Genomic DNA, 25,200 nt, shown 5'->3' with positions numbered 1-25,200 from the left:
CCAGAGAGGTTATCACACAAGGTCCCATTGCCTGATATGATGGGACGTCCCGGTGTGTTGGCTTTGTGTTTCTTCGGAAGGCAGAAGAAGTCACCTACACGAGAAGTATGTGAGATGATTGTGCATAAGGAACTCTGAAGGACTGGATCCAAAGTCCTGATCAATGTGTTTAGTTCACGGGTGTGCTCTTTGGTCGGATCAGCCTGGTAGTTGCCTGTAGTGTTCCTGGTTATTCAGTTGTCGGTACACTTCCTTGCAATAATCTCTTCAATTCTGTATGACGATGGCTCCTCCTTTATCTGCTGGTTTGATGACAATGTTGTGATTGGTTTTGAGAGCCTGGATGGCATTGCGCTGTGAATGGGTGATGTTCTGCTCTACCTTATGGGTACGGCTGATGAATCTGGCATTTATATATTTCCTAACGGTTTGAGCATTTATGCCCAGGGCAGCGGCCCTCCGGTGAGGTCCAAGTTGACTCCTTCTTTGGTTGCTCCTGTACAGATCCCTGTGATGACTGTTCAGGTTCGTTAGTGGGGTCACTGGGATCACAGCTGGCATCTTGAAAGAATTCCCGGAGTCTCATTCATCTGATTAATTCCTCAGTGTCCGCTGCAAGACCCATGGGGTCCATTTTGGTAGTGGGGCAGAAATTAGAGACCACCGCTAAGAACTTTAATCTCTTCCAGTTGAAGGGTGTGGTCCAATAAGTTGATGATCGACTTCCCCGCGGTGATAACATTGTCTACTTTGGTGCCAGGCTGGGCTTTACTACTGCTGGTGGTGATGCCAATTTTCTCCAGTTTCTTGTTCTTGGTGTGCATGTACATGGTGTAGTTTTGTCACCTTGCCTGTTTGGCAATGTCCCACAACTGTACTGCTGTATCCTGAGCGCAGGCTGAGAGTGTAGACTCCATCTTAATTTCAAGGTTATGGCGCCTGCTGTAGAGTTGGTGCATGAGATGATTGAGGAAAATCTACAACATGTTCTTCACAGCCTGCAACACATTATCAACGAGGATAAGCACCTCACCAAGACCTTCCCCCCCACCTCCACTTTTTGCCTTTAAACAACCATCAAACCTCAAACAGATCATTGTTTGTAGCAAACTGCCTGGCTTTCAGAACAACATCATACAACCTGGTCACGACAGACACTGAATGTCAGACTGTCGACACGGATACCACCATTACATGTGGGGACACCACCCACCAAGTACACAGCAGGTACCCATGTGACTCAGCCAATGTTGTCTATCTCATACACTCAGGATGCCCTGAGTCATGGTACATTGGCGAGACCAAGCAGAGACTACAGCAATGGATGAATTTTTCACTGCACAACAATCAACAGACAGGAGTGTTCCCTCTCAGTTGGTGAGCACTTCAGTGGCCCAGGACATTTGACCTCGGACCTTCGGGTGACCATCCTCCAAGGCGGACTTCGGGACAGGCAACAACGCACAGTGATAGCCAAGTTCGGTACCCATGGGGATGGCCTCAACTGGGACCTTGGGTTCATGTCACACTACAGGTGACCCCACTGCACCATACACCCACACACACAGACTTATACCTCTTTACACTCTCACTTATACATGCACTCTCTCACAGACACTCAAACCCACTCCCCCACATACACACACACCCACATGCAATCACATATATAATTTGTGGGGTGAATTTGTATGTGTAGAATTACATTTTATTTTGCTCAAAAACTGTATGAATCCATGTAAGATTCTGTAAATGTCTTTTATAGAAATCAAATCAGTCTGAACATTGAGGCACAAACAGCCTCACACAGGGCACCTCACACCTTCAATGCATTATCTGGGCTGACATGGCACTTATTGTTAAAGTTCACTTGAGAGTGTAACTCTAAAAAAATGTTCTGGGAATTACATATGAAAGAACTGGAACCAAAGTAGTCATTCTAAAAGATGAAAGACTTAACAAACAATCCAGGTCTTTTACAATATATAATTTCAGTGGAATCACACTGTAACCTTTTGCTATAAATTTTATGTCTTATGATCTTATACTCCACAACCACCTGATGAAGGAGCAGCGCTCCAAAGGCTAGTGCTTCCAAATAAACCTGTTCCATTATCAAGGATTTCATTGCAGAGCACATAGCAATCAGTGGCAGATTCCAAAATAGAAATCATGCTTGACAAATCTACCAGAATTCTTTAAGAATGTAACTAATAGAGTTGATGAGGGAAGACAGTGGATATGGTTTATTTGGACTTTCAAAAGGTCAAAGTCCCACATAAGAGATTGATGTGTAAAAATAAAATACATGTGAGTGGAGGGTTGTGCATTGAGATTGGCAGAAAATTGGTTAGCAGGAATAAATGGTCATTTTTCTGAATGGCACACAGTGATGTTATTTTATATATTCACAGGATCAGGGTATCGCTGGCTGGACCAGCAATTATTGCCCAGAGCGTAGTTAAGAGTCAACCACATTGCTGTGTGTCTGGCCTCACATGTAGGCCAGACCGGGTGAGGATGGCAATTTTCTTTCTGAAAGGATATTAGTAAATCAGATGGGTTTTCCCTGGCAATTGGCGATGGATTCATGGTCATCATTAGATTCTTAATCCAGGATTTTTACTGAATTCAAATTCCATCATCTGCCCTGGCAGGATTTGAACCTGGGACCCCAGAACATTACCTGGGTCTCTGGATTAATAGTCTAATGATAATACCACCAGGCCATTGCCTTCACCTAACCTCATTGGGTACCACAGGGATCAGTACTAGGACCACAGCTATTCACAATGTATGCTAATAATTTAGTTGAAGGAACTTAACATAATCTCTCAAAATTTGCAGGTGACACAAAGCTGGGTGGGAGGGTGAGCTGTGAGGAGGATGCAGAGATAATGTAGTGTGATTTGGACAGGCTGAATGGACAAATGCATGGCAGATCATCCCTCTTAGAGTCATAGAGATGTACAGAACAGAAACAGACCCTTTGGTCCAACTTGTCCATGCCTATCAGATATCCCAACCCAATCTAGTCCCACCTGCCAGCACTTAGCCCATATCCCTCCAAATTCATGTACCCATCCAGATGACTTTTAAATGTTGCAATCATACCAGCCTCCACTACTTCCTCTGGCAACTCATTCCATACACACACCATCCTCTGTGTGAAAACGTTGCTCCTTAAGTCTGAATTTATATCTTTCCCCTCTCACCCTAAACCTATGTCCTCTAATTCTGGACTCCCCTACCCCAGGGAAGAGACTTTGTCTATTTATCCTATCCATGTCCCTCATGATTTTATAAACCTCTATCAGGTTATCCCCCCAGCCTCCAACGCTCCAGGGAAAACAGATCCTTGTGGCACTCCACTGGCCACAGGCCTCCAGTCTGAAGAACAATCCTCCACCACCACCCTCTGTCTTCTACCTTTTGCTGTAGGGGAGTGCAGCAAAAATATATCAAACTGATTCTTGGGATGGCAGGACTGACTGGGGAAAGATTTAATTGGTTAGGATTGTGTTTATGAGAGTTTAAAAGAATGACGAAGGATTGCATCGAACCCGATAAACGTCTCACAGGAACAGACAGGTTAGACACAGGAAGGATGTTTCTGCTGATGGGGGCGTCCATTACAAGGGGTCATAGTTTAAGAATATGGGGTAAACCTTTCAGGATGGAGAGGAGGAGAAGTTTCTTCATCCAGAGAGTGGGGGGCCTGTGGAATTCACTTCCATAGAAAGCAGTTGAGACCCAAATATTATGTGTTTTCAAGAAGGAGGTAGAGCACAGCAACAGACCCTTCGGCCCACTGTGTCTATACTGACCATGATGCCACTCTGAACTAATCCCATCTTCCTATATATGGTCCATATCCTTCAATTCTCTGCCTGTTTATGTGTCTGTCTGAATATGTCTTAAACTTTGCTATCATATCTCCTTCTGCTACCTCCCCTGGCTCTACATTCCAGACACCTATCCCCTTCTGCATAAAAAAACCTGCCTCACACATCACCTTTAAACTTCCCTCCTCTCACCTCAAACTTACGGCCCCTAATATTTAACATTTCCATCCTGGAAAAAAGACTCTGGCTATTCACTCCATCCATGCCTCATAATTTTATATACTTCGATCAAGTTGCCCTTCAAGCTCCAACATTCGAGTGAAAACAATCCAAATTTATCCAACTTCTCCTTATAGATAATACGCTCAATCCTGGCAATGTCTTGGTAAACCACTTTTGCAGCTTCTCCAGAGCCTCCAGAGTGTGAGGGTCTCTTGGAGGAACTGGATGTGATTCCAGAGTCTGTGGGAAATTGTTGTCAATGTCTAATCTGTTGCTGTACAGAACTCCATCTGGTGGCTGGATCAAGAACTGGGAACCTCATATCTGGAGGGAAATTGGAATGAAATTTCTGTCCCCTCTGTGTTTGGCGTTTTTTAAAAAATATCTAATTTTCTGAAAATGATTTAATTCCTAGCAATTCCATCAATATATTTTTTATCTTATTGCAGCAGTTTAAAGGTGATGTGTGAGGCAGGTTTTTTTATGCAGAAGGGGATAGGTGTCTGGAATGTAGAGCCAGGGGAGGTAGCAGAAGCAGATATGATAGCAAAGTTTAAGACATATTCAGACAGACACATAAACAGGCAGAGAATTGAAGGATATGGACCATATATAGGAAGATGGGATTAGTTCAGAGTGGCATCATGGTCAGTATAGACACAGTGGGCCGAAGGGTCTGTTGCTGTGCTCCTTCTTGAAGACATGTAATATTTGGGTCTCAACTGCTTTGTGGAAGTGAATTCCACAGGCCCCCCACTCTCTGGATGAAGAAACTTCTCCTCCTCTCCATCCTGAAAGGTTTACCCCATATTCTTAAACTATGACCCCTTGTAATGGACTCCCCCATCAGCAATTCATTCCGAGCTGGTGTCAGAATTCTGCTGGTTTGTGGATTTTATAAATTACAGATAGTTCTCCCATAACACTGTAGTTACATTGCTGCAAAACCGCACTTAATAGAAAATTACTTAATATAAATAATGGAGCTTATGGGAAAAGTGGGGTTAGGGGCAGAGCAGCAAACAAAATCACTCACAATCGCTCAAAACTCACCCAAAGGCCTAATGCAAAGTATAGCACAGTCTGTGTGAAGGTTGAAATCATATTTATTAACAAAACAAAAGTCAATTGAATGCAGTACATTTTAAAGAATTTAAGAAAGCTGCTCTCTGTACCGTACCTCTTAGAAAAAGCTGCTCTGTTGGCAGCTGACATTGGTGCATGCGTGGGACAGTATGGAGGTTTTATCACGGACATCAGCAAATGTGCAAATCAAAGTACCTGCTGGAATCCCGCTATTGCCAACAGAAGTAAACATTCTCCAAGAATTTTTTCCCTAATTCTTTGATGATGTTGTAGCCAAATTGTGCTGTCAAAACACGCATTATCCCAGAACCACTGTACAATTTTTTTTGTTACAAATACTCAGCAGTGGTGGGGAGGTGAATTACTTGAGTCAAAAGGTGTTCTGACCAAAGGTGTTCTGATATAGTAAGCCTTGAAATAATATTAATATCAATTTTCCAATTAATTCCAAGTCCGGGTGTGTCAGTAAAGAGCACTGCTTCGGTGAAATCTCTAAATTGCAATTAGAAAGCACATGTAAACATCTTACTGTGAGACTGACCTTCCCCAGTGCCAGTCTGGTCTGAAATAAGAGATAGCAAAGACAAATTAACAAACTGCTTCCCTTTAGCCTCCTGATCCTTCCTCACCACAGCTCCTTATCATGAACCGATTGAATCTATTGACATTCTCATTATTCTCATTTGTACGTTTGTTAGTATTTTTGATTGTGGAATGAAATTGCAAAACCAAAGACTATGGAAAGATTTCCTGCGCTTTTTAAAGGCAGGTTACTGACACTCTTAGAAAGAGTTGTTTACATAGTTGTTTGTTACGGTAGTGCTAGTGTTGGGCTGGGTGTGTGTTGGGGAGAAATGGAGTCGGGGACATTTGTTGCAGACGAGCTACAATCAGAGGGTGTGTTTTGAAAGCGATTCAGCCGGCAACAAGTAACTGATTGGTCAACATCCCACTGACCAGTAGTTAATGGCAAAGGTCATCTGTCTGCCGACAGTGTTGTGATTAGTTGTCAGGGAACTGAACAGCTTGGTGGGTGTGAATGCTTGACCAGAAACCCGTGGAGCTCCCTGCCTCTGGAAAGGAAGAACCACTCTTCCCTCTGCAGTAAGACGCCTCAAACCTGAAGAACCCCAGTTTACTTCCCTCCCTTGTTGCAGTAAGGTAAGGTGTTTTAAACAATAAAGTCAGAGATTTTGTCAGATATGAACCTACAAGAAAGTGGCAGCACCAAGAGAAGACAGAGATCAGCAAACAGCAGGTCATAACATGGCGAAAGGATCATCTCAGTGAGCCCTGTGGACAGGGTGCCCCAGTCATTATTCCACCCATAACACCTATGGAGTTTCTGTATCTGCCTTCACCTGTGTGTGTTTTATATGGGGTTTAGGGGTTGAACCAGCAGAGGTAAGGGGATGTGTGTGTCGGGTGTGATACTCAGCTGGAGGAAGTGGTGGAGATAAAGGATGAGAGTTTCATTGATCATTAGTCATGAATAGTACCATTGGTGATTAAAGAGTGAGATAGGGTTAGGTATTATGGATAGAGCCACAGAGAGCCTTTAACTGTAAATAAATATTCCTAATCCTAACTCTGTCTGTCCCTGAGCTTTCGTTGTGTTGAGGAGAGATCCTGTGTAGATATCTGCCCATCTCTGGAGCAGGGTGAAACCAGGCATTCTGGCTCAGAGGTAAGGACTTTACCACTGCATCACACAAGCCCTTGAGCTCCTGTGTCCAACTCCAAGTCCAGTGTTCTGGTCGTTCTATCAGGGATGGCTGCATGTAAAATACCAATGACTGGAAGTATTACCAGTGTTGGGGATGAGACAGGTGGAAGTAACAGTTTTGTTGATGATCTGTCTGTGGAGTTTGAAGTTTAGTATATTAGATAATAGATTGAGGTTTTGAGAAACTTTATGTTATGAAAAAAAGATTTTAAAAATTCATTGATTTACATCCCTCCTGCAAAGTCAAACAATGCAGCATGTGCACTTCCAAAATAAACCTGACAGGAACAAAGAAAGGATGGTGTCATTGTATTGTACGTTTAACACTTTGAATACCATTGTAATAAAAAAAACCATAACGTGCATTTTGTTTATTTTGTATTATTTCATACATTACAATTTTCTCATTGAAAAATACTCATCCTTATTCCTGCAATATGCAATTGAGAAAGAATTAATTAAAGATTGCAATAGTTTTCAGATTTACTTAAACAAAATTCCCAAGGCAGAAACCATGATACTAAACGCTAACTAAATGATCAAAAGGAGATTTCTAAAGGAGAGAAAAATGGAAGTACAAAACCAGACAGAAAGCACTGTGTGGGCATGGGAGCCTAGCCTGTATCTGAAATATACTGCATGGTATAGCACTCAGCATTTTCAGCCAGAGGGAATGGTTGAATGCCCAAGCCCTGTGGTATATTACAAACATTCTCTGTTTTCAGGACAGGTGAATTGATTTTTGGATAATTCTGGATCCTGTGATTGTGCTGCAGGAACTCTGGTCAATCAGTAACAGGCTGAATATGTACTTGCAAGGAACAAGTTAATTTTGTGTCTTTGAAAATTTAATTGACTTCTGTTAAAGATGGAGCCAACTAAAAATAGTTAATACAATGAACCTCCACATATTTAAACATGACTCAAAATCTCAACCATCTGTGTTAGGCTAGAAGTGAACTCCTTGGTTTTCTGTGCAGTAGCAATCTCTAAACCACTGGTATATTAGCAGCAGGTGGGGTCTGCTTATTATGTGAATATGTTTAATTTTAGGGCCTGTTGTACAGATAGGAACCCGAAGGCATTTCTACAGTGAACTGGGCAAAATGCCCACTCCAAACAACCCTCCTTGATACAGACTTGGATAAGCAACAAGAGGCCCTTAAAGATAGAAGCAAGAATTGCAGATACTGGAAATCAGAAACACACAAACAGAAATAGCTGGAGAAACTCAGTAAGTCTGATAGCATCTGTGGAGAGAAAGCAGAGTTAATCTTTCAGGTCCAGTGACCCTTCCTCAGAACTGTTAGTAGATCATAGAATCCCCACAGTGTGGGAAGAGGCCATTCAGCCCAACAAGTCCACACCGATCCTCCAAAGAGAATCACATCTAGAATCATCCCCCTACCCTATAACCCTGCATTCTCCATGGCCAACCACACATTTTTGGACTGTGGGAGGAAACTGGAGCACCTGGGGGAAACCCATGCAGACATGGGGAGAATGTGCAAACTCCACACAGTCACCCGAGGCTGGTGTCGAACCGGGTCCCTGGTGCTGTGAGGCAGTAGTGCTAACCACTGAGCCATCATGTCACCTTGGTAACTGGGAAAAGGTTGGTCCATATGCTAATGGTGGGGTGATGGAAGGAGGAAACAAAAAGTGGAGATGGAGCCCAAAGAGAGAGAGAAAACAACAGTTGGATAGACAAAGAAATAGGTAAAGGTCAACCTTGGGGAATGAATTGTTGCTAATGGGGGCCGTTAGTAAATGATAATGGGCTGGTTGTGGTAGCAGCCAATGTAATGATAAGAGGCTAAAAACAATGACTGCAGATGCTGGAAACCAGATTCTGGATTAGTGGTGCTGGAAGAGCACAGCAGTTCAGGCAGCTTTTGCCCGAAACGTCGATTTCGAAGCTGCTTGGATGCTGCCTGAACTGCTGTGCTCTTCCAGCACCACTAATGCAGAACGTAATGATAAGGCCTGGTGTGTGAGGTAGAGGGTAAGGACATGGGAGAGGTCCTCAGATCCTAAAATTATGAGTCTTGAAGGCTGTAGGTTTTCCAAATGGAAAGTGAGCTGTTGCTCTTCCAGCTTGCATTGAGTTTAGCTGGAGCACTGCAACAAGCCTGAGACCGAGATGGTGGCTAAGGAACAGGGTGGGATACTAAAGTAGCAGGTAAAAACAATGACTGCAGATGCTGAAAACCAGATACTGGATTAGTGGTGCTGGAAGAGCACAGCAGTTCAGGCAGCATCCAACGAGCAGCAAAATCGACGTTTCGGGCAAAAGCCCTTCATCAGGAATAACCCGAAACGTCGATTTTGCTGCTCATTGGATGCTGCCTGAACTGCTGTGCTCTTCCGGCACCACTAATCCAGTACCTAAAGTAGAAGGGTCATTTTTACAGGCAGAGCATAGGTGTCCTGCAAAGCTGTCATCCAGTTTGTGTTTTGTTCACCATTGTTGAAGAGACCACATTGTGAGCAGCAAATACAGTTGATGAGATTGAATGAAGTGCAGATAAGTCGCTGCTGTACCTGGAAGGTGTGTCTGGGGTCTTTGGATAGTGAGGAGGGAGGAAGTAAGTGGAAGTTAAAAAAAATCAGCGGTGTGTCCTGAAGGAACAGGAATACTTACTAATATTATCTGGGCTGTCGTTCCTCTGTAAGCCCCTCATCTAATCATTGTCCTATTTTACTGTTAAACTATCAGCCTGATATTATTCTGGTATAAATTCATGGTGTTGTCTCAGGAGGTCTGCTTGGGCTAGGGAGTATTCCAATGGGATCGAGAGGGAGGCCCACCCTCAGGATAGCTTCTCCTGCCTCCTGGCCCAGGTTGTTTCTCCAGATTTTCATCCAAATGATAATGTGACCGTCTGCAGATAATGGTGAGAGATTGAGAGTGTGTCAGGACTGATAAATCCTCAAATTACTGAAAGCTGTAATCACACTTAAAATTACAGCTTCAGTCCTAAATCCCCAGTCACCTCCTGCCACCAGACAGTGAGGAAATCTTTATCATTGCACACACTCTTCCTGAGAAGGAGACAGAATATTACCCAGGAGTAGGTTTCTTCATGTATAAATATGCCCTGGCCAATGAACCGAATGCTACCCTCTGGGATGAGCACAGAATAGACCCAGATCCAGCTGCTTATTTAGTAACAAAATCAAAAAAATTAAATTAGAAGCCCACTTCCTGGGAACTCTGACAATGTTCTAATTACCAAAGTATCTTAAAATCGCAAAGTTACAATTATATTATTATTTCTCTAGATCTACATTTTAATACTTATCAAGTGAAGCTCCACGCTATATTTCAGCATGTTTAGTTTGTATAAATTTGGAGGATTATTTTGTAAAGACACTAAGTAATATAAATATATACTAACTCCAAACAATTGAAAAGCATTCCCCTGGAGTCAGTCCGTTCATCAGTAAATCATAGAATTCCTACAATGTGGAAGTCAGCCATTCAGGCCATCAAGTGAACACCAACCCTCCAAAGAGCATCCCACCCAGATCCACTCCACCCTGTAACCCTGCAATTCCCATGGCTAATCCACCTGACCTGCACATCTTTGGACTGTGGGAGGAAACCGGAGTATCCGGAGGAAACCCACACAGACACAGGGAACATGTGCAAACTCCACACAGCCAGTCACCCGAGGCTGGAATCAAACCCGGGTTCCTGGCATGGTGAGGCTGTAGCGCTAACCACTGAGCCATCGTGCCAACCTTAAAATGCTTGAGGATACCAATTCAAAGAGAATACTACATTAAACAGCTGGGACAAATTCAATGCATTAATGTATTCATTTTGTTTTTGAACATGAATTGTGCAGATTCACAAAAACGTTGATCCTCTTAACTGCTTACAATGCCTGTTCTTCCAATCCAAATGCCTGCTTAAAGCAAACATTCAAACTCCCTTCTACTCATAAAATGAAATCATATCTTTCAGTGGTGAATGTTAATTCCATAACTTTTACTTGAACAATCTTGACAAATTCCAAAGTTGACTTTTTAACAGATGCATTGTGTAATGATCTGATAGCAACGACTGTTTGTAAAGGCAAAATAAAATTTACTTGTCAGTATCAGAATGTCACAATATTAGTTGATTTTGTCCACAAAAATATTCAGCCAGTTGCTGATTCTGACGGTACACGTGTTCTTACCTTTATGTGAGAGACGCAGTCTTGGATGCCTTGGATTCTCTGAGCAGCGGAAATGCTGTAAGGTAAGGACATATAGAAGCAACAGACTGGCAACTGTGATGCCAGCCAGGGTCATGCTGCTGGAGATTCTGACTCTCAGTTCTTCCTTGGAAAACTGAAGTCCAGTTTTATTCTCTCTCTCTCTCTCACATTCACACACCCTTTTCCCTTAAGCAGCTTGAATAACACTGCCGTTCTGCCAGTAATGACCAGTGCCTTTAATTTTAATCCTCTGTTTTCTGGCTCCTCTGCAAATTTAGAAGCTCCTCCCTGATGCTTTCCCAAATCTTTCCACTTTCCAGGACTTAGCCTTGCCAAGCAGTGAGGTTGAATTCACCTTTCACCTTCTTTAATTAGAAGCAAGAGGTCTTTTTCTGTGGTTGCAGGCATCAGGGCTCAGTGTTTGCAGTCGGCTGTGCTGAAGACTGGAGCTCAGTAAAGGATGAAGTTATGCTCCACAGAAATCACTACACGTGCCGTACACTGATCCTCCCTATTCTCTTCCAGATCCAAGCCCCCTGGTGTTACGTGGAAGAACGCCAAGATACATTTATGGGTCATTGAATAAAAGAGAGATTAGTTTGAGATCTTCAAAGCATCTTTAAAGAGAATTTACTTTCAATATCCAATCTGTTTTCAATGATTTCTTACTCAGGAGGGTGGGATCCACTTATACATTTTTAAAACCATAATTTTTTGACAATATTTTGTAGCCAATACTTGGAAGAAAATTCAGTTAATTATATAGTAAACTGTAACCATCAGGTCTGCGTAAAGCTGAAATACCTTTGTATCATTTGCATTTGACTCCAAATCCATGGAGATTTTGTTTAACAAAACAATGACAAACAGAATTTGGTTCCCTTTTAATTATCGCAGGCAGCTTGCTGGCATTTTTCAGTGCACAGAAAGACAAGCATTCTAATATATTCTGCATTAATGGTTGGCTCGTATCATTTTCAGCATCAGTGTTAGTGGAGGATACATCTCTTCCATCTGTTGTTTGAAATCTTCTTTGTCCTGGTGCTAGTCACAGGAATTTATTGCTGACATAATGAACTTTTGACATCTAGGGCTGCTGGAATGCTGAAGATGTGCAGAATTATTAAGGTTAAAAAGAAGGAGGGCAATGTAGCCACATCGAGCTGAGGTGACAGTCAGGGATTCAGGTCCACCCAGGAGCTGTCCTCAGAAAGTTTGGCCATCAGCAAATTGTACACTTCTGCAATAAAGGATTCTGAAGAAGACTCACTGGCTTGGAATCATTCACTCTGTTTCTCTCTCCACACTTTCTGTCAGACCTGCTGAGTTTCTCCAGCATTCACAGTGTTTAGTTATTAAAGAGAAATCCATTCCTCTTTCTGCCCTCCTGCTGGCTATTGGGGAACGTGATATTCAAAAAAAACCAAGATGGTATCCCATTCTCAGAAACTGTGCATTGGTCTCTGAATGGAGTGAGACCTCAGAGTCTCTGAGGGAGGCACACATGGGATAATAGTAGTGTCCCCTAGCTCTGGGCAAGGAGGCCTGTGTTTGGGCCCCACCTGTTCCACAGGTGTGTCAGATCAAAGCAGGTTAATTAAAATAAAATATCTGGAGGAGACTCTCCAAGTTAGTGAATATCCACTACGGAGTGGGGTGTTCATCTGTAAATAAAAGGCTGTTGTTAAAATGTACAGAGTCACTTAAGAGATAAAAGCTCCTACCACAAGATGGAATAAACCAGGGACGACCCTGGTTAGGGAGAGGAATCCAGGAGCAGCCAGAGTGAAATGAAAGGCTTGATAATCAATGGCACTGGAAAAAGAGGACAAACCCTGACCCTGACCCTAACCCTAATCCTGACCCCACCCTAACCTAACCCTGACATTGACCCTAACCCTAACCATGACCCTGACCCTAACCCTAACCCTATTCCTGATACTGATCCTAAGCCTGACACTGACTCAACCATCACCCTAATCCAGACCCTGATCTGAATCCAAATCCCAGCCCTAACCCTAATCCTGACACTGACCGTAACCCTAACTGATCTGAACCTTGACCTTAACCCTAATCCTGACCTTGACCCTAATCCTGACCCCAACCCTAGTCTTAACTATAACCTAATCCTGACCCTGATCCTAACCCTAATCCTGACCCTAACCCTAACCCTAATCTTAACTCTAACCTAATCCTGACCCTGACCCGAACCCAAACCCAGTGATTTACCAATGAGCAGCTACTGCAATCCGGGAGCAAAGTCCGATTCCTGAGTCAACCGCAGAGCTTTGAGCAAGCACTGAGACCGAGAATGGGAGCACGTCACCATTTCCAGAGCCATGTTTAAAGGCAGGAGGCCTGCAGTTGATGTGGGATGACTGGAGGAGACACTTTTCCAGGAATCAAGCAGGGACTGTGTCAGGATTCTGATCTTTGCAATTGAAACATCACAGATGTGATGTTGGTTAGCCAAAAGGTAAATGAAACATCACCTTCTTTCGAGAAAATTCTCAAAGTATTCGAGACATATTTCATCAATAGGTCCTGGATTCAACAAACTGATGTGGACACCAAGAATCCACAATGATTTCTTCATCAATGACTCTCATGATTTGCTGGTGACTGTGTGCTTGGGCAAATTAACAGATGAATTAGTACTTGACTATCTAGTCATCAGTTGAGTCACTACAAGATCCTTTTACAGACTGAAGAGGACTTAACGCTTAAAGGCCAGACATTTCAGAGCCAGTCTGAGATTGGGAAGTGAACAACACAGCTCAAGTGAAGGTGTAGTTACATATGATTAAGAAGCAGGGGTAGACCATTTAGCTCCTTGAGCTATGGATGATGCCAAACAATGTGTTTAAGTGTGTCGGCCAAAAATCAGAAATTGCAAGAAAAATAATAATCCCATGTGGTTGACACCCTCCGGTGCATCTTCTCCACTTCACGCACCACCGCCCTCAAATCCTATCCCTCCCAACACCAAAAGAACAGAACTCCCTCCCCCGGTCCTCACCTCCAACCTGAACCAGTCTCCACATACATCACATCATCCTCCGCCACTTCTGCCACCTCCAAATGGACCCCACCACTAAAGATATTTTTCCCTCCCCACTCCTATCAACATTCCAAAAAGACCATTCCCTCTGCAACTCCATCGTCAGGTCCATAGCCCACACCCCACTCCTAGCACCTTCCCCTGCCACTGCAGAAAGTGCAAAACCTGTGCCCACACCTCCCCCCCCCCCCCCCTCACCTCCATCCAAGGCCCCAAAGGACGCTTCCACATCTGTCAGAAATTTACCTGTACATCCACCAATGTCATCTATTGCATCCTTTGCACCCAGTGTCGTCTCCTCTACATTGGGGAGACAGGATGCCTTCTTGCGGATTGTTTTAGAGAACATCTCTGGAACACCTGCACCAACCAACCCCACCGCCCTGTGGCTGAACACTTCAACTCCCCCCACCCACTCAGTCAAGGACATGCAGGTCCTGGGCCTCCTCCACGGCCAAACCATTACCACCCGATACCTGTCGGAAGAACACCTCATATTCCGCCTTGGGACCCTACAACCACAGAGGATAAATGTGGATTTCAACAGCTTCCTCATTTCCCGTCCTCCCACATTATCCCAGCCCCAAGCCTCCAACTCGGCCTCGCCCTCCGGACCTGTCCACTACCCCTCTCCCCAGCCTATCCTCTTCTTCCTCACCTTCGTGCACTTTACGCTTTCCCAGCTACCTCCCCCCAACCCATCCCTCTCCCATTTATCTCTCAGCCCTGACCCACAAGCATCATTCCTGATGAAGGACTTATGCCCGAAATGTCAATTCTCCTGCCCCTCGGATGCTGCCTGACCTGCTGTGCTTTTCCAGCGCCAGATTCTCAACTCTGATCACCAGCATCTGCAGTCCTCACTTTCTCCAAGAAAAATAATTTGTCCATCGACCAACCAGGTCATATCCTCTACCTCTGCCCACCTCAGTACCCTGCCCCTGCCACCAACTTTATCTGCAGCTCCCCCCACACCCAACCCCAGCCCTGAGGAAGGGTTACACCCGAAAAGTTGACGTCTCCACCTCCTGAAGCTGCTGGGTTGCTGTGTTCTTCCAGCCTCCTGCCTGTTTACCTTGAAATCCAGCATCTGCAGTTTATTTTTGTCTCAAGAAAAATAATTCTGGTAAAAGTACTAAATAAACATCAACTGCCATTTCAAATACTTCAGACAGAACTGAGATAATTGCCCAATAGAATGGCACAGTATTGGTAAGTGGCAGACAGAGCTAGTAACTGAGTACTAATGTCACTGAACTGGTAATCCAGAACTCCAGGTCAATTCTCTGGGGACGTGGGTTTCAACCCCACCATGGCAAATTCACCAAAAATCTGGAACTAAAATGCATGTCTTCTCTGTGAACATATGATCACTGCTGTTTGTCATGAAAGCCCACCGAGTTTGCTAATAAAAAAAAGGAAGGAAATTTGCCATCCTTCCCTGATTTGGCCTACACGTGACTCCAGGCCCACAGCAGTGGGGTTAACTCCCAAATGCCCTCTGGGCAATAAATGCTGTTTTAACTAGTGATGCATATGTTCCACAAACAAATAAATTAAAGCTTGATAATTTTAAGAAATACTATCGTTCCAAACCTGCAAGTAATGAGATTAAATGGCAACAAGATTGAAAGCACAGTCAAATCCAAGAAATCAGATAATTTTAGTCACACTTAGTTTTCCAATAACCCAGACAGTAAATGCAGGTCAGTAAATCCTGATAGTGAGAAGTTTTGCTAAGTTTAAACTAGACTTCAGGGCTAGTGTTGGTATATTGTCTGATACGTTAAAAAGATCAAAACAATGACAACACTATGACTTGAAGAGATGCATTTTATCTGGTTCTTTTTATTAAGAAAAGTTGAGACAGAGCAGTCAGTTGAAAGCCAATAAAGTAAACAGCTTGTGGAAGCCTTGTTATTTTTTAAAGTTGGAATAATAGAAGCAGCCTGAATGGGTGGGGTCAACCTACCACAAAACCAGGATTTTGGTTTTAGCTTTCTGCAGTTGCTGGGGTCTTGAATTTGGATGTGTAAGCTCTTATTTCTTTCTCTGTTACACATAAAAACTGGGATTCCTTTCCTGCTAATTCTTGTTAGAAGTTGCTCATTCTTTTCTCTTTTTTTTTGCACTTTTGTTTGCTCAACTTTGGGGTACCTTCCAGTAAGGTAATACATTTTACTTGGAACTGCCTTTGGCTTCCCAGAAATCTCTTTCAGTGACTGTCATTCAGATAAATTCTAACTGTTTGTTCAGAGGATCAAATATTTGTCCTGACACTCTTGGGCCTAGTTTTTTTTAACTATAAGCAGCTCACCACCACCTTCTCAAAGCCAGTTCGGGACGGACATTTAATGTTGGCTCAGCCAGTAATGCCTGCACCCATAAAGGAACAGGAACAAAAAATACTGTGCATCCTGGAAATCTGAAATAAAAGCATGAAAGTGCTGAAGAACCTCAACAGGTTTGGTGCATCTGTGGAAAGAGAAGCCTCAAGACTTTCAGCTGAATTTATTTTCTGCACAAAGAATTACTGAGTTTGAGTTTGATTTATTGTTGTCACACACACTGAGATACAATGAAAAGTACTGTTTTGCATACTATACGGGCAGATCATACCACACAAAGTGCATCACTGTAGCAGAACAGAGTGCAGAATACGGTGTTACAGCCATAGAGAAGGTGCTGAGAGAGAGATCAACATTAACATTTGAGTGGTCTGTTCAAAAGTCTGCTAACAGTGATCATTTATTCAAACTTTTATATCTTCTCCACCTTGCAGGGTATACGACATTAAAAACTCTTTGTGTAATATTTTTGATTTTTATAATCTTGCACACAAAGAGTACATTCAGTCAGAATTCTGAGACATAAAGACAATTTTTCTTGAAATCTAATTTTAATCTCCCAGTCCCACTGACTTGTTTTTTTATTTTCTCTTCCATGCCCCTTTCAACACATTGTAAAACCTAAAATTAACATAATTAACAACTTGGCTCGCAACTTTGAGGGATCAATGGACATGGACCCTAAGATCATTCTGATCCTCCACACTGCTAGGAATCTTTCTTTTAACCCTGTAATCTGTATTCAAATTCAACCTTCCAAAAGGACAGTATGGTGGCTCAGTGGTTAGCATTGCTACCTCACAGTCTCAGGGACCCAGGTTCAATTCCAGCCTCGGGCAACTGTGTGGAGTTTGCACGTTCTCCCCGTGTCTGTGTGGAGTTGCTCTGGTTTCCTTCCACAATCCAAAGATGTGCAAGTTAGGTGAATTGGCCATGCTAAATTGCCCACAGTGTTTATGGATACGGAGGTTAGGTGCATTATTCAGGGGTAAATATAGGATAGGGGAATGGGCCTTGGTGGGTTACTCTTTGGAGAGTTGGTGTTGACTTGTTGGGCCAATATCCACACTGTCAGGATTCTAATACTTGTTTAAAACAAATGAATCACTTCACACATTTCCAGGCTGAACTCCATCTGCCACTTCTCAGCCCAGTTCTGCATCCTGTCCATGTCCCATTGCCCAACTACAACAGCCCTCCACACTATCCACAAATCCACCAACCTTTGTGTCATCAGCAAACTTACTAAGCCAACCTTCCACTTCCTCATCCAGGTCATCCAAGAATAATTCAATAAGGTTTGTGAGGCATTATCTGTCCCTCACAAAGCCATGCTGACTATCTTTAATCAAACTATGGTATGCCAAGTCATCATAAATCCTGTTTCTCAGAATCCTCTCCAATACTCTGTCCACCATGGACGTAAGACTGACTGGTCTGTAATTCCCAGGCTTAGGTAAAAACAATGATTGCAGATGTACAGGACTTTGGTTAGGCCACAGTTGGCGTACTGTGTGCAGTTCTGGTCGCCTCACTTTAGGAAAGATGTGGAAGCTTTGGAGAGGGTGCAGAGAAGATTTACCAGGATGTTGCCTGGAATGGAGAGTAGGTCGTACGAGGATAGGTTGAGAGTTCTCAGCCTTTTCTCGTTGGAACGGCGAAGGATGAGGGGTGACTTGATAGAGGTTTATAAGATGATCAGAGGAATAGATAGAGTAGACAGTCAGAAACTTTTCCCCCGGGTACAACAGAGTGTTACAAGGGGACATAAATTTAAGGTGAAGGGTGGAAGGTATAGGGGAGATGTCAGGGGTGGGTTCTTTACCCAGAGAGTAGTGGGGGCATGGAATGCGCTGCCCGTGGGAGTGGTAGAGTCAGAATCATTGGCGACCTTTAAGCGGCATTTGGATAGGTACATGGATGGGTGCTTAATCTAGGATAGAAGTTCGGCACAACATCGTGGGCCGAAGGGCCTGTTCTGTGCTGTATTGTTCTATGTTCTATGTTCTATGTTCTATGCTGGAAACCAGATTCTGGATTAGTGGTGCTGGAAGAGCACAGCAGTTCAGACAGCATCCGAGGAGCAGTAAAATCGATGTTTCGGGCAAAAGCCCTTCATCAGGAATAAAAGCTTTTATTCCTGATGAAGGGCTTTTGCCCAAAACATCGATTTTACTGCTCCTCGGATGCTGCCTGAACTGCTGTCCTCTTCCAGCACCACTGATCCAGAATTCCCAGGATTATCCCTATTCCCTTTCTTGAACAAGGGAATAACATTTGCCACCCTCCAATCATCTAGCTCTACTCCAATGGACAGTGAGGATGTAAAGATCATCGCCAAAGGCGCAGCAATCTCTTCCCTAGTTTCCTGTATACAACTTTGGGTATATCCCATCTGGCCCAGGAAACTAATCTAAGCTTATGGTTTTCAAAATTTTCAGCCTGTTCCAGCATATCAGTCTGTTTCACATTGTCCTCGCTAATGACAAGGTCCCTCTCAGTCGTGAATACTGAGCAAAGTATCCATTAAGGACCTTCCCTACCTCCTCCAACTCCATGTGCAAGTTCCCTCCACTCTCCCTGATTGGCCCTACCCTCACTCTGGCCATCCTTTTGTTTCTCACATAACTGGGGGATTTCTTTGGGAACAGTTTGATACAATTCTGTAAGTTTTATAATATTCATAGACAAAGATGAGGGTGGTCTTAAGGGAAGAGTACTAAACTGGGCCAAGGCCAATTTTTTCAAAATTCAGCAGGACCTGGGAAATGTGGATTGGACACAGCTGTTTGAGGGAAGTCCACATTTGATATGTGGGAAGCTTTCAAAGATAGGTTGAAGATATTGCAGGATAGGCATGTTCCTTTGAAAACAAGGGATAGGACAGTCAAGATTTGAGAAGTTGTGCCAAGATTAGAGTGGGAAACGTGATTTTCCTGATCCTCGGATGCTGCCTGACCTGCTGTTCTTTTCCACCACCCCGTTAATCTTGACTTTAAACTCCAGCTTCTGCAGTACCCACTTCTGCCTTGGAGAAATTGTGCGGCTAGCCAAGAGGAAAAGGGAAACGCATATATGGTCCAGGCAGCTAAGAACAGAATGAGCCTTAGAGGAATATCGGGAGAGTAGGACCGATCTTAAATGAGGAATCAAGCGGGCTAAAAGGGATCACGAAATTACTTTAGTGAGCAGAAATAAGAAGAATCCCAAGGCATTTTATTCATATATAAGAGGCAAGAGGGTAACTAGAGAAAGAGTTGGTCCACTAAAGGATTAGGAAGGAAGGTTCTGTGTAAAACCTGAGAAAATGGGTGAGAATCTCAATCATTACTTTGCATCAGTGTTCACTGAGGAGAGGGATATGATGAATTTTGAGATTAGAGATAAAAGTTTGTCATTCCTGGGCTGTAAATTTTCATTGTTCTTTGTTCTTTGTAGAATACCTTAGGGTTCTCCTTAATTCTATCCACGAAAGCTTTATCATGTCCCCTTCTAGCTCTCCTATGTCCATTCTTCAGTTTCCTTCTGGCTACCTTGTAACTCTCTAGAGCTCTGTCCGGTCCTTGCCTCCTCAACTTTAAGTAAGCTTCCTTCTTCCTCTTGATTAGATGTTCCACATCCCTTGTTACCCGAGGTTCCTTCACCCTATCATCCCTTCCTTGTCTCAAACCTATCCTGCGCCCACACCTCCTCCCTCACCTCTATCCAAGGCCCTAAAGGAGCCTTCCACATCAATCAAAGTTTTACTTGCACATCCACTAATATCATTTATGCCTGAAACGTCGATTCTCCTGTTCCTTGGATGCTGCCTGACCTGCTGCACTTTTCCAGCAACCCATTTTCAGCTATGATCTCCAGCATCTGCAGTCCTCACTTTCTCCTCCTCAAACCTATCCAGCACTATCAGCAAATGCTCCCTAAACAACCTCCACATTTCTGCTGTGCATTTTCCTGAGAACATCTGTTCCCAATTTAGGTGCCCCAGTTCCTGCCTAATAGCATTGTAACTCCCCCTCCCCCAATTAAATACTTTCCCAGACCATCTGCTCCTATCCCTCTCCATGATTATTAGTAAAGGTCAGGGAGTTTTGATCACATCACCAAAATGCTCTCCCACTGAGAGATCTGATACCTGGCCTGAATCGTTGCCAAGCACCAAATCCCATATGGCCTTCCCTCTAGTTGGCCTATCTACATATTGAGTCAGGAATCCTACCTGGACACACCTGACAAAAACGGCTCCATCCAAGCTATTTGCACTAAGGAGTTTCCAATCAACATTAGGGAATTTAAAGTCACCCATGACAACAATCCTATTACTTCTGCATCTTTCCAAAACCTGCCTCCCTGTCAGCTCCTCCGTGTCTCTGTTGCTACTGGGGGGTCTGTAGAAAACACCCAGTAAAGTGACTGCTCCTTTCCTGTTTCTGACTTCAACCCGTACTGACTCTGTGGACAAACCCTCGTTGGTGCAGCTATCAGACTATCCCCGATTAGTAATGTCACTCCCTCATGTCTTTTACCTACCCTGTTTCTTTTGAAACATCTAATATTAGGGACTGGACTCAGACTCCACCCTGGGGTCAAGGCATGGATATGTTTCCCATTCCTGGGTTGATTTTGTGCCTTGACTTTGCCCTCCCCCATCTCTCCCACTAATCTGCTGCTGGTCATTGTTTGGCTGTTACTGTGAATATTGATTTGAATAAAATTGTTATTGTTCAAATGGTACAGAGCAGTCCTCATGTTTGGAGATTACAAAGCAAAGACCTTCTTTAGGAATCAGGAGGTGGAAATACAGGTTTGGAGAAGCAAATTTGAGGGTTGCTTTTACACTGATGGTAATCCCAATGATGTTTGTAGTGTTGTGTAACTAAGCAGCGTCATCTCTCTGAGATTACTGGAATGTAGAAAATTCAGAGAACAATTATTGCCTTCTATGTTCTCCAGAATTGGATGTTATCAATTAATTAGCACATTGAAAACTGTGGTAAAAACAATGACTTGCAGATGCTAGAAACCAGATTCTGGATTAGTGGTACTGGAAGAGCACAGCAGTTCAGGCAGCATCCAAGGAGTTTCGAAAACTGTGGCCACCTTTCTCCCCAGACTGAATATTCCAATATGGCTTGAATTGTTGTGTTTATTCAAGGAATATAAGACCATAAGATCATAAGACATAGGAGTGGAAGTAAGGCCATTCGGCCCATCGAGTCCACTCCGCCATTTAATCATGGCTGACGGGCATTTCAACTCCACTTACCCGCATTCTCCCCATAGCCCTTAATTCCTTGTGACATCAAGAATTTATCAATCTCGACCTTGAAGACATTTAGCGTCCCAGCCCCCACTGCACTCCACGGCAATGAATTCCACAGGCCCACCACTCTCTGGCTGAAGAAATGTCTCCGCGTTTCTGTTCTGAATTTACTCCCTCTAATTCTAAGGCTGTGCCCACGGGTCCTAGTCTCCTCGCCTAACGGAAACAATTTCCTAGCGTCCACCCTTTCCAAGCCATGCATTATCTTGTAAGTTTCTATTAGACCTTCCCTTAACCTTCTAAACTCCAATGAGTACAATCCCAGGATCCTCAGCCATTTCTCATATGTTAGACCTACCATTCCAGGGATCATCCATGTGAATCTCCGCTGGACACGTTCCAGTGCCAGTATCTCCTTCCTGAGGTGTGGGGAACAAAACTGGACACAGTACTCCAAATGGGGCCTAACCAGAGCTTTATAAAGTCTCAGTAGCACATCACTGCTTATATATTCCAACCCTCTTGAGATAAATGACAACATTGCATTCGCTTTCTTAATCACGGATTCAACCTGCATGTTGACCTTTAGAGAATCCTCAACTAGCACTCCCAGATCCCTTTGTACTTTGGCTTTATGAATTTTCTCACCATTTAGAAAGTAGTCCATGCTTGTATTCTTTTTTCTAAAGTGCAAGACCTCACATTTGCTCACATTGAATTCCATCAGCCACTTCCTGGACCACTGTCCCAAACTGTCTAGATCCTTCTGCAGCCTCCCCACTTCTTCAGTACTATCTGCCTGTCCACCTATCTTCGTATCATTGTCAAACTTCGCTAGAATGCCCCCAGTCTCTTCATCCAGATCATTAATATATAACGTGAACAGCTGCGGCCCCAACACTGAACACTGTGGGACACCGCTTGTCACTGGCTGCCATTCCGAAAAAGAACCTTTTATCCCAACTCTCTGCCTTCTGTCAGACAGCCAATCCCCAATCCATGCCAGTAGCTCACCTCGAACACAATGGGCCCTCACCTTACTCAGCAGCCCCCCGTGTGGCACCTTATCAAAGGCCTTTTGGAAGTCTAGATAGACAACATCCACTGGTTTCCCTAGTCTAACCTACTTGTCACCTCTTCAAAGATTCTAACAGGTTTGTCAGGCATGACCTCCCCTTACTAAATCCATGTTGACTTGTTCTAATCTGACCCTGCTCTCCAAGAATTTAGAAACCTCATCCTTAACGATGGATTCTAGAATTTTACCAACAACCGAGGTTAAGCGAATTGGCCTATAATTTTCCATCTTTTGTCTTGATCCTTTCTTGAACAATGGAGTTACAACAGCGATCTTCTAATCATTCGGGACTTTCCCTGACTCCAGTGACTTTTGAAAGATCTCAACCAACGCCTCTGCTATTTCCTCAGCCACCTCCCTCAGAACTCTAGGATGTAGCCCATTGGGGCCAGGGGATTTATCAATTTTAAGACCTTTTAGCTTTTCTAACGCTATCTCTTTTTAATGGCAACCATACTCAACTCAGCCCCCTGACTCCCTTTAATTGTTGGGATATTACTCATGTCTTCCACTGTGAAGACTGACGCAAAGTACTTATTAAGTTCTCCAGCCATTTCCTTATCTCCCATCACTAGCCTTTCAGCATCGGTTTGAAGTGGCCCAATGTCTACTTTTGCCTGTCATTTGTTTCTTATGTATTGAAAGAAACTTTTACTATCATTTCTAATATTACTGGCTAACCTACCTTCATATTTGATCCTCTCCTTCCTTACTTCTCTCTTTGTTATCCTCTGTTTGTTTTTGTAGCCTTCCCAATCTTCTGATTTCCCAGTGCTCTTGGCCACTTTATAGGATCTCTCTTTTTCTTTGATACATTTCCTGACCTCCTTTGTCAGCCATGGCTGTCTAATCCCTCCCCAGATAATCTTTCTTTTCTTGGGGATGAACCTCTGTACAGTGTCCTCAGTTATACCCACAAACTCTTGCCATTTTTGTTCTACTGTCTTCCCCACTAGGCTCTGCTTCCAGTCGATTTTTGTCAGTTCCTCTCTCATGCCCCTGTAATTCCTTTGTTTTACTATAACATTATTACACCTGATTTTGCCTTCTCTCTTTCAAACTGCAGACTGAACTCTACCATATTATGATCGCTGCTTCCTAAGTGTTCCCTTACTTTAAGATCTTTTATAAAGTCTGGTTCATTACATAGCACTAGGTCCAGAATACCCTGCTCCCTTGTGGGCTCCATGACAAGCTGTTCCAAAAAGCCATCCTGTAAGCATTCCATGAATTCCTTTTCTTTGGATCCACTGGCGACATTATTTACCCAGTCCACCTGCATATTGAAGTCTCCCATGATCACCGTGACCTTGCCTTTCTGACATGCCTTTTCTATTTCCCGGTACATGTTGCGTCCCTGCTCCTGACCACTGTTAGGAGGTCTGTACATAACTCCCACTATGGTTTTTTTGCCTTTGTGGTTCCTCAATTCCACCCACACAGACTCCACATCATCTGACCCTATGTCGTTCAGTGCCATAGATTTAATTTTGTTCTTAACTAACAAGGCCACCCCGCCCCCTCTGCCCACCTCCCTGTCTTTTCAATAAGTTGTAAATCCTTGGATGTTTAACTGCCAGTCCTGACCCCCCGGTAACCACGTCTCTGTGATGCTTACCACATCATAATCATTCACAATGATCTGTGCCATTAGTTCATCTACTTTGTTACAAATGCTACGAGCATTCAGGTAAAGTGCCTTAATGCTAACATTCTTATCATTATAGATATTGGAAGTCATAAGATGTCCTAAGTTATCCTTCCTTTTTGTTGCATTCCTAGTCTGCCTCAAGGTTAAATCCACCTGCATACATGCTATCCTCCTGCTTACTTTTCCATTTAACTCCATACTCCCTGTCGCTTTCACTTTCCCTTCCCCCCAACTCAGAAGTTTAAATTCCTACTGACCACCCTATTTATCCTCTTCGCTAGAACATTGGTACCTGATCGGTTCAGGTGGAGACTGTCCCAACGGTACAGATCCCCTCAGTTCCAAAACTGATGCCAATGCCCAATGAAGTGGAATCCCTCTTTCCCACACCAATCCCTTAGCCACGTGTTTACTTCCCTAATTTTCTTATCCCTATGCCAATTGGCACGTGGCTCGGGCAGTAATCCGGAGATTATGACCCTTGAGGACCTGTACTTCAATTTCCTTCCTAGTGCTTGATAAGCTCCAAACAGGTCCTCCACCCTAGCTTTGCCTATGTTGTTAGTCCCAACGTGGACCACAATAACTGGATTCTTCCCCTCCCGCTCCAATATCCTTTCAAACCGGTCAGAGATGTCCCGCACCCTGGCACCGGGCAGGCAACACACCCTGCGGGACTCCCGATCCGGCTCACATAGGATACTATCTGTCCCCC

At 43.6% G+C, this 25,200-nt stretch overlaps 1 protein-coding gene across 1 annotated transcript in view; it reads right to left on the bottom strand.

Moving 5' to 3' along the window:
* The window catches only part of LOC140467040 (semaphorin-3E-like), a 313,608-nt gene extending 302,056 nt beyond the window's left edge, over positions 1 to 11,552 (bottom strand). The window contains exon 1 of the mRNA XM_072563104.1: positions 11,067 to 11,552. Coding sequence (XP_072419205.1) covers positions 11,067 to 11,181 — 115 coding nt within the window. The 5' untranslated portion in view covers positions 11,182 to 11,552. The remainder of the gene's footprint in view (positions 1 to 11,066) is intronic.
* Between the last annotated feature and the right edge of the window lie 13,648 nt (positions 11,553 to 25,200).

Source organism: Chiloscyllium punctatum, chromosome 44 (assembly GCF_047496795.1).
Source record: "Chiloscyllium punctatum isolate Juve2018m chromosome 44, sChiPun1.3, whole genome shotgun sequence".
Classification (NCBI taxonomy): Eukaryota; Metazoa; Chordata; class Chondrichthyes; order Orectolobiformes; family Hemiscylliidae; genus Chiloscyllium; species Chiloscyllium punctatum.
Note: the sequence above shows the minus strand (reverse complement) of the source record. Positions and strands in the feature narration are given on the sequence as shown.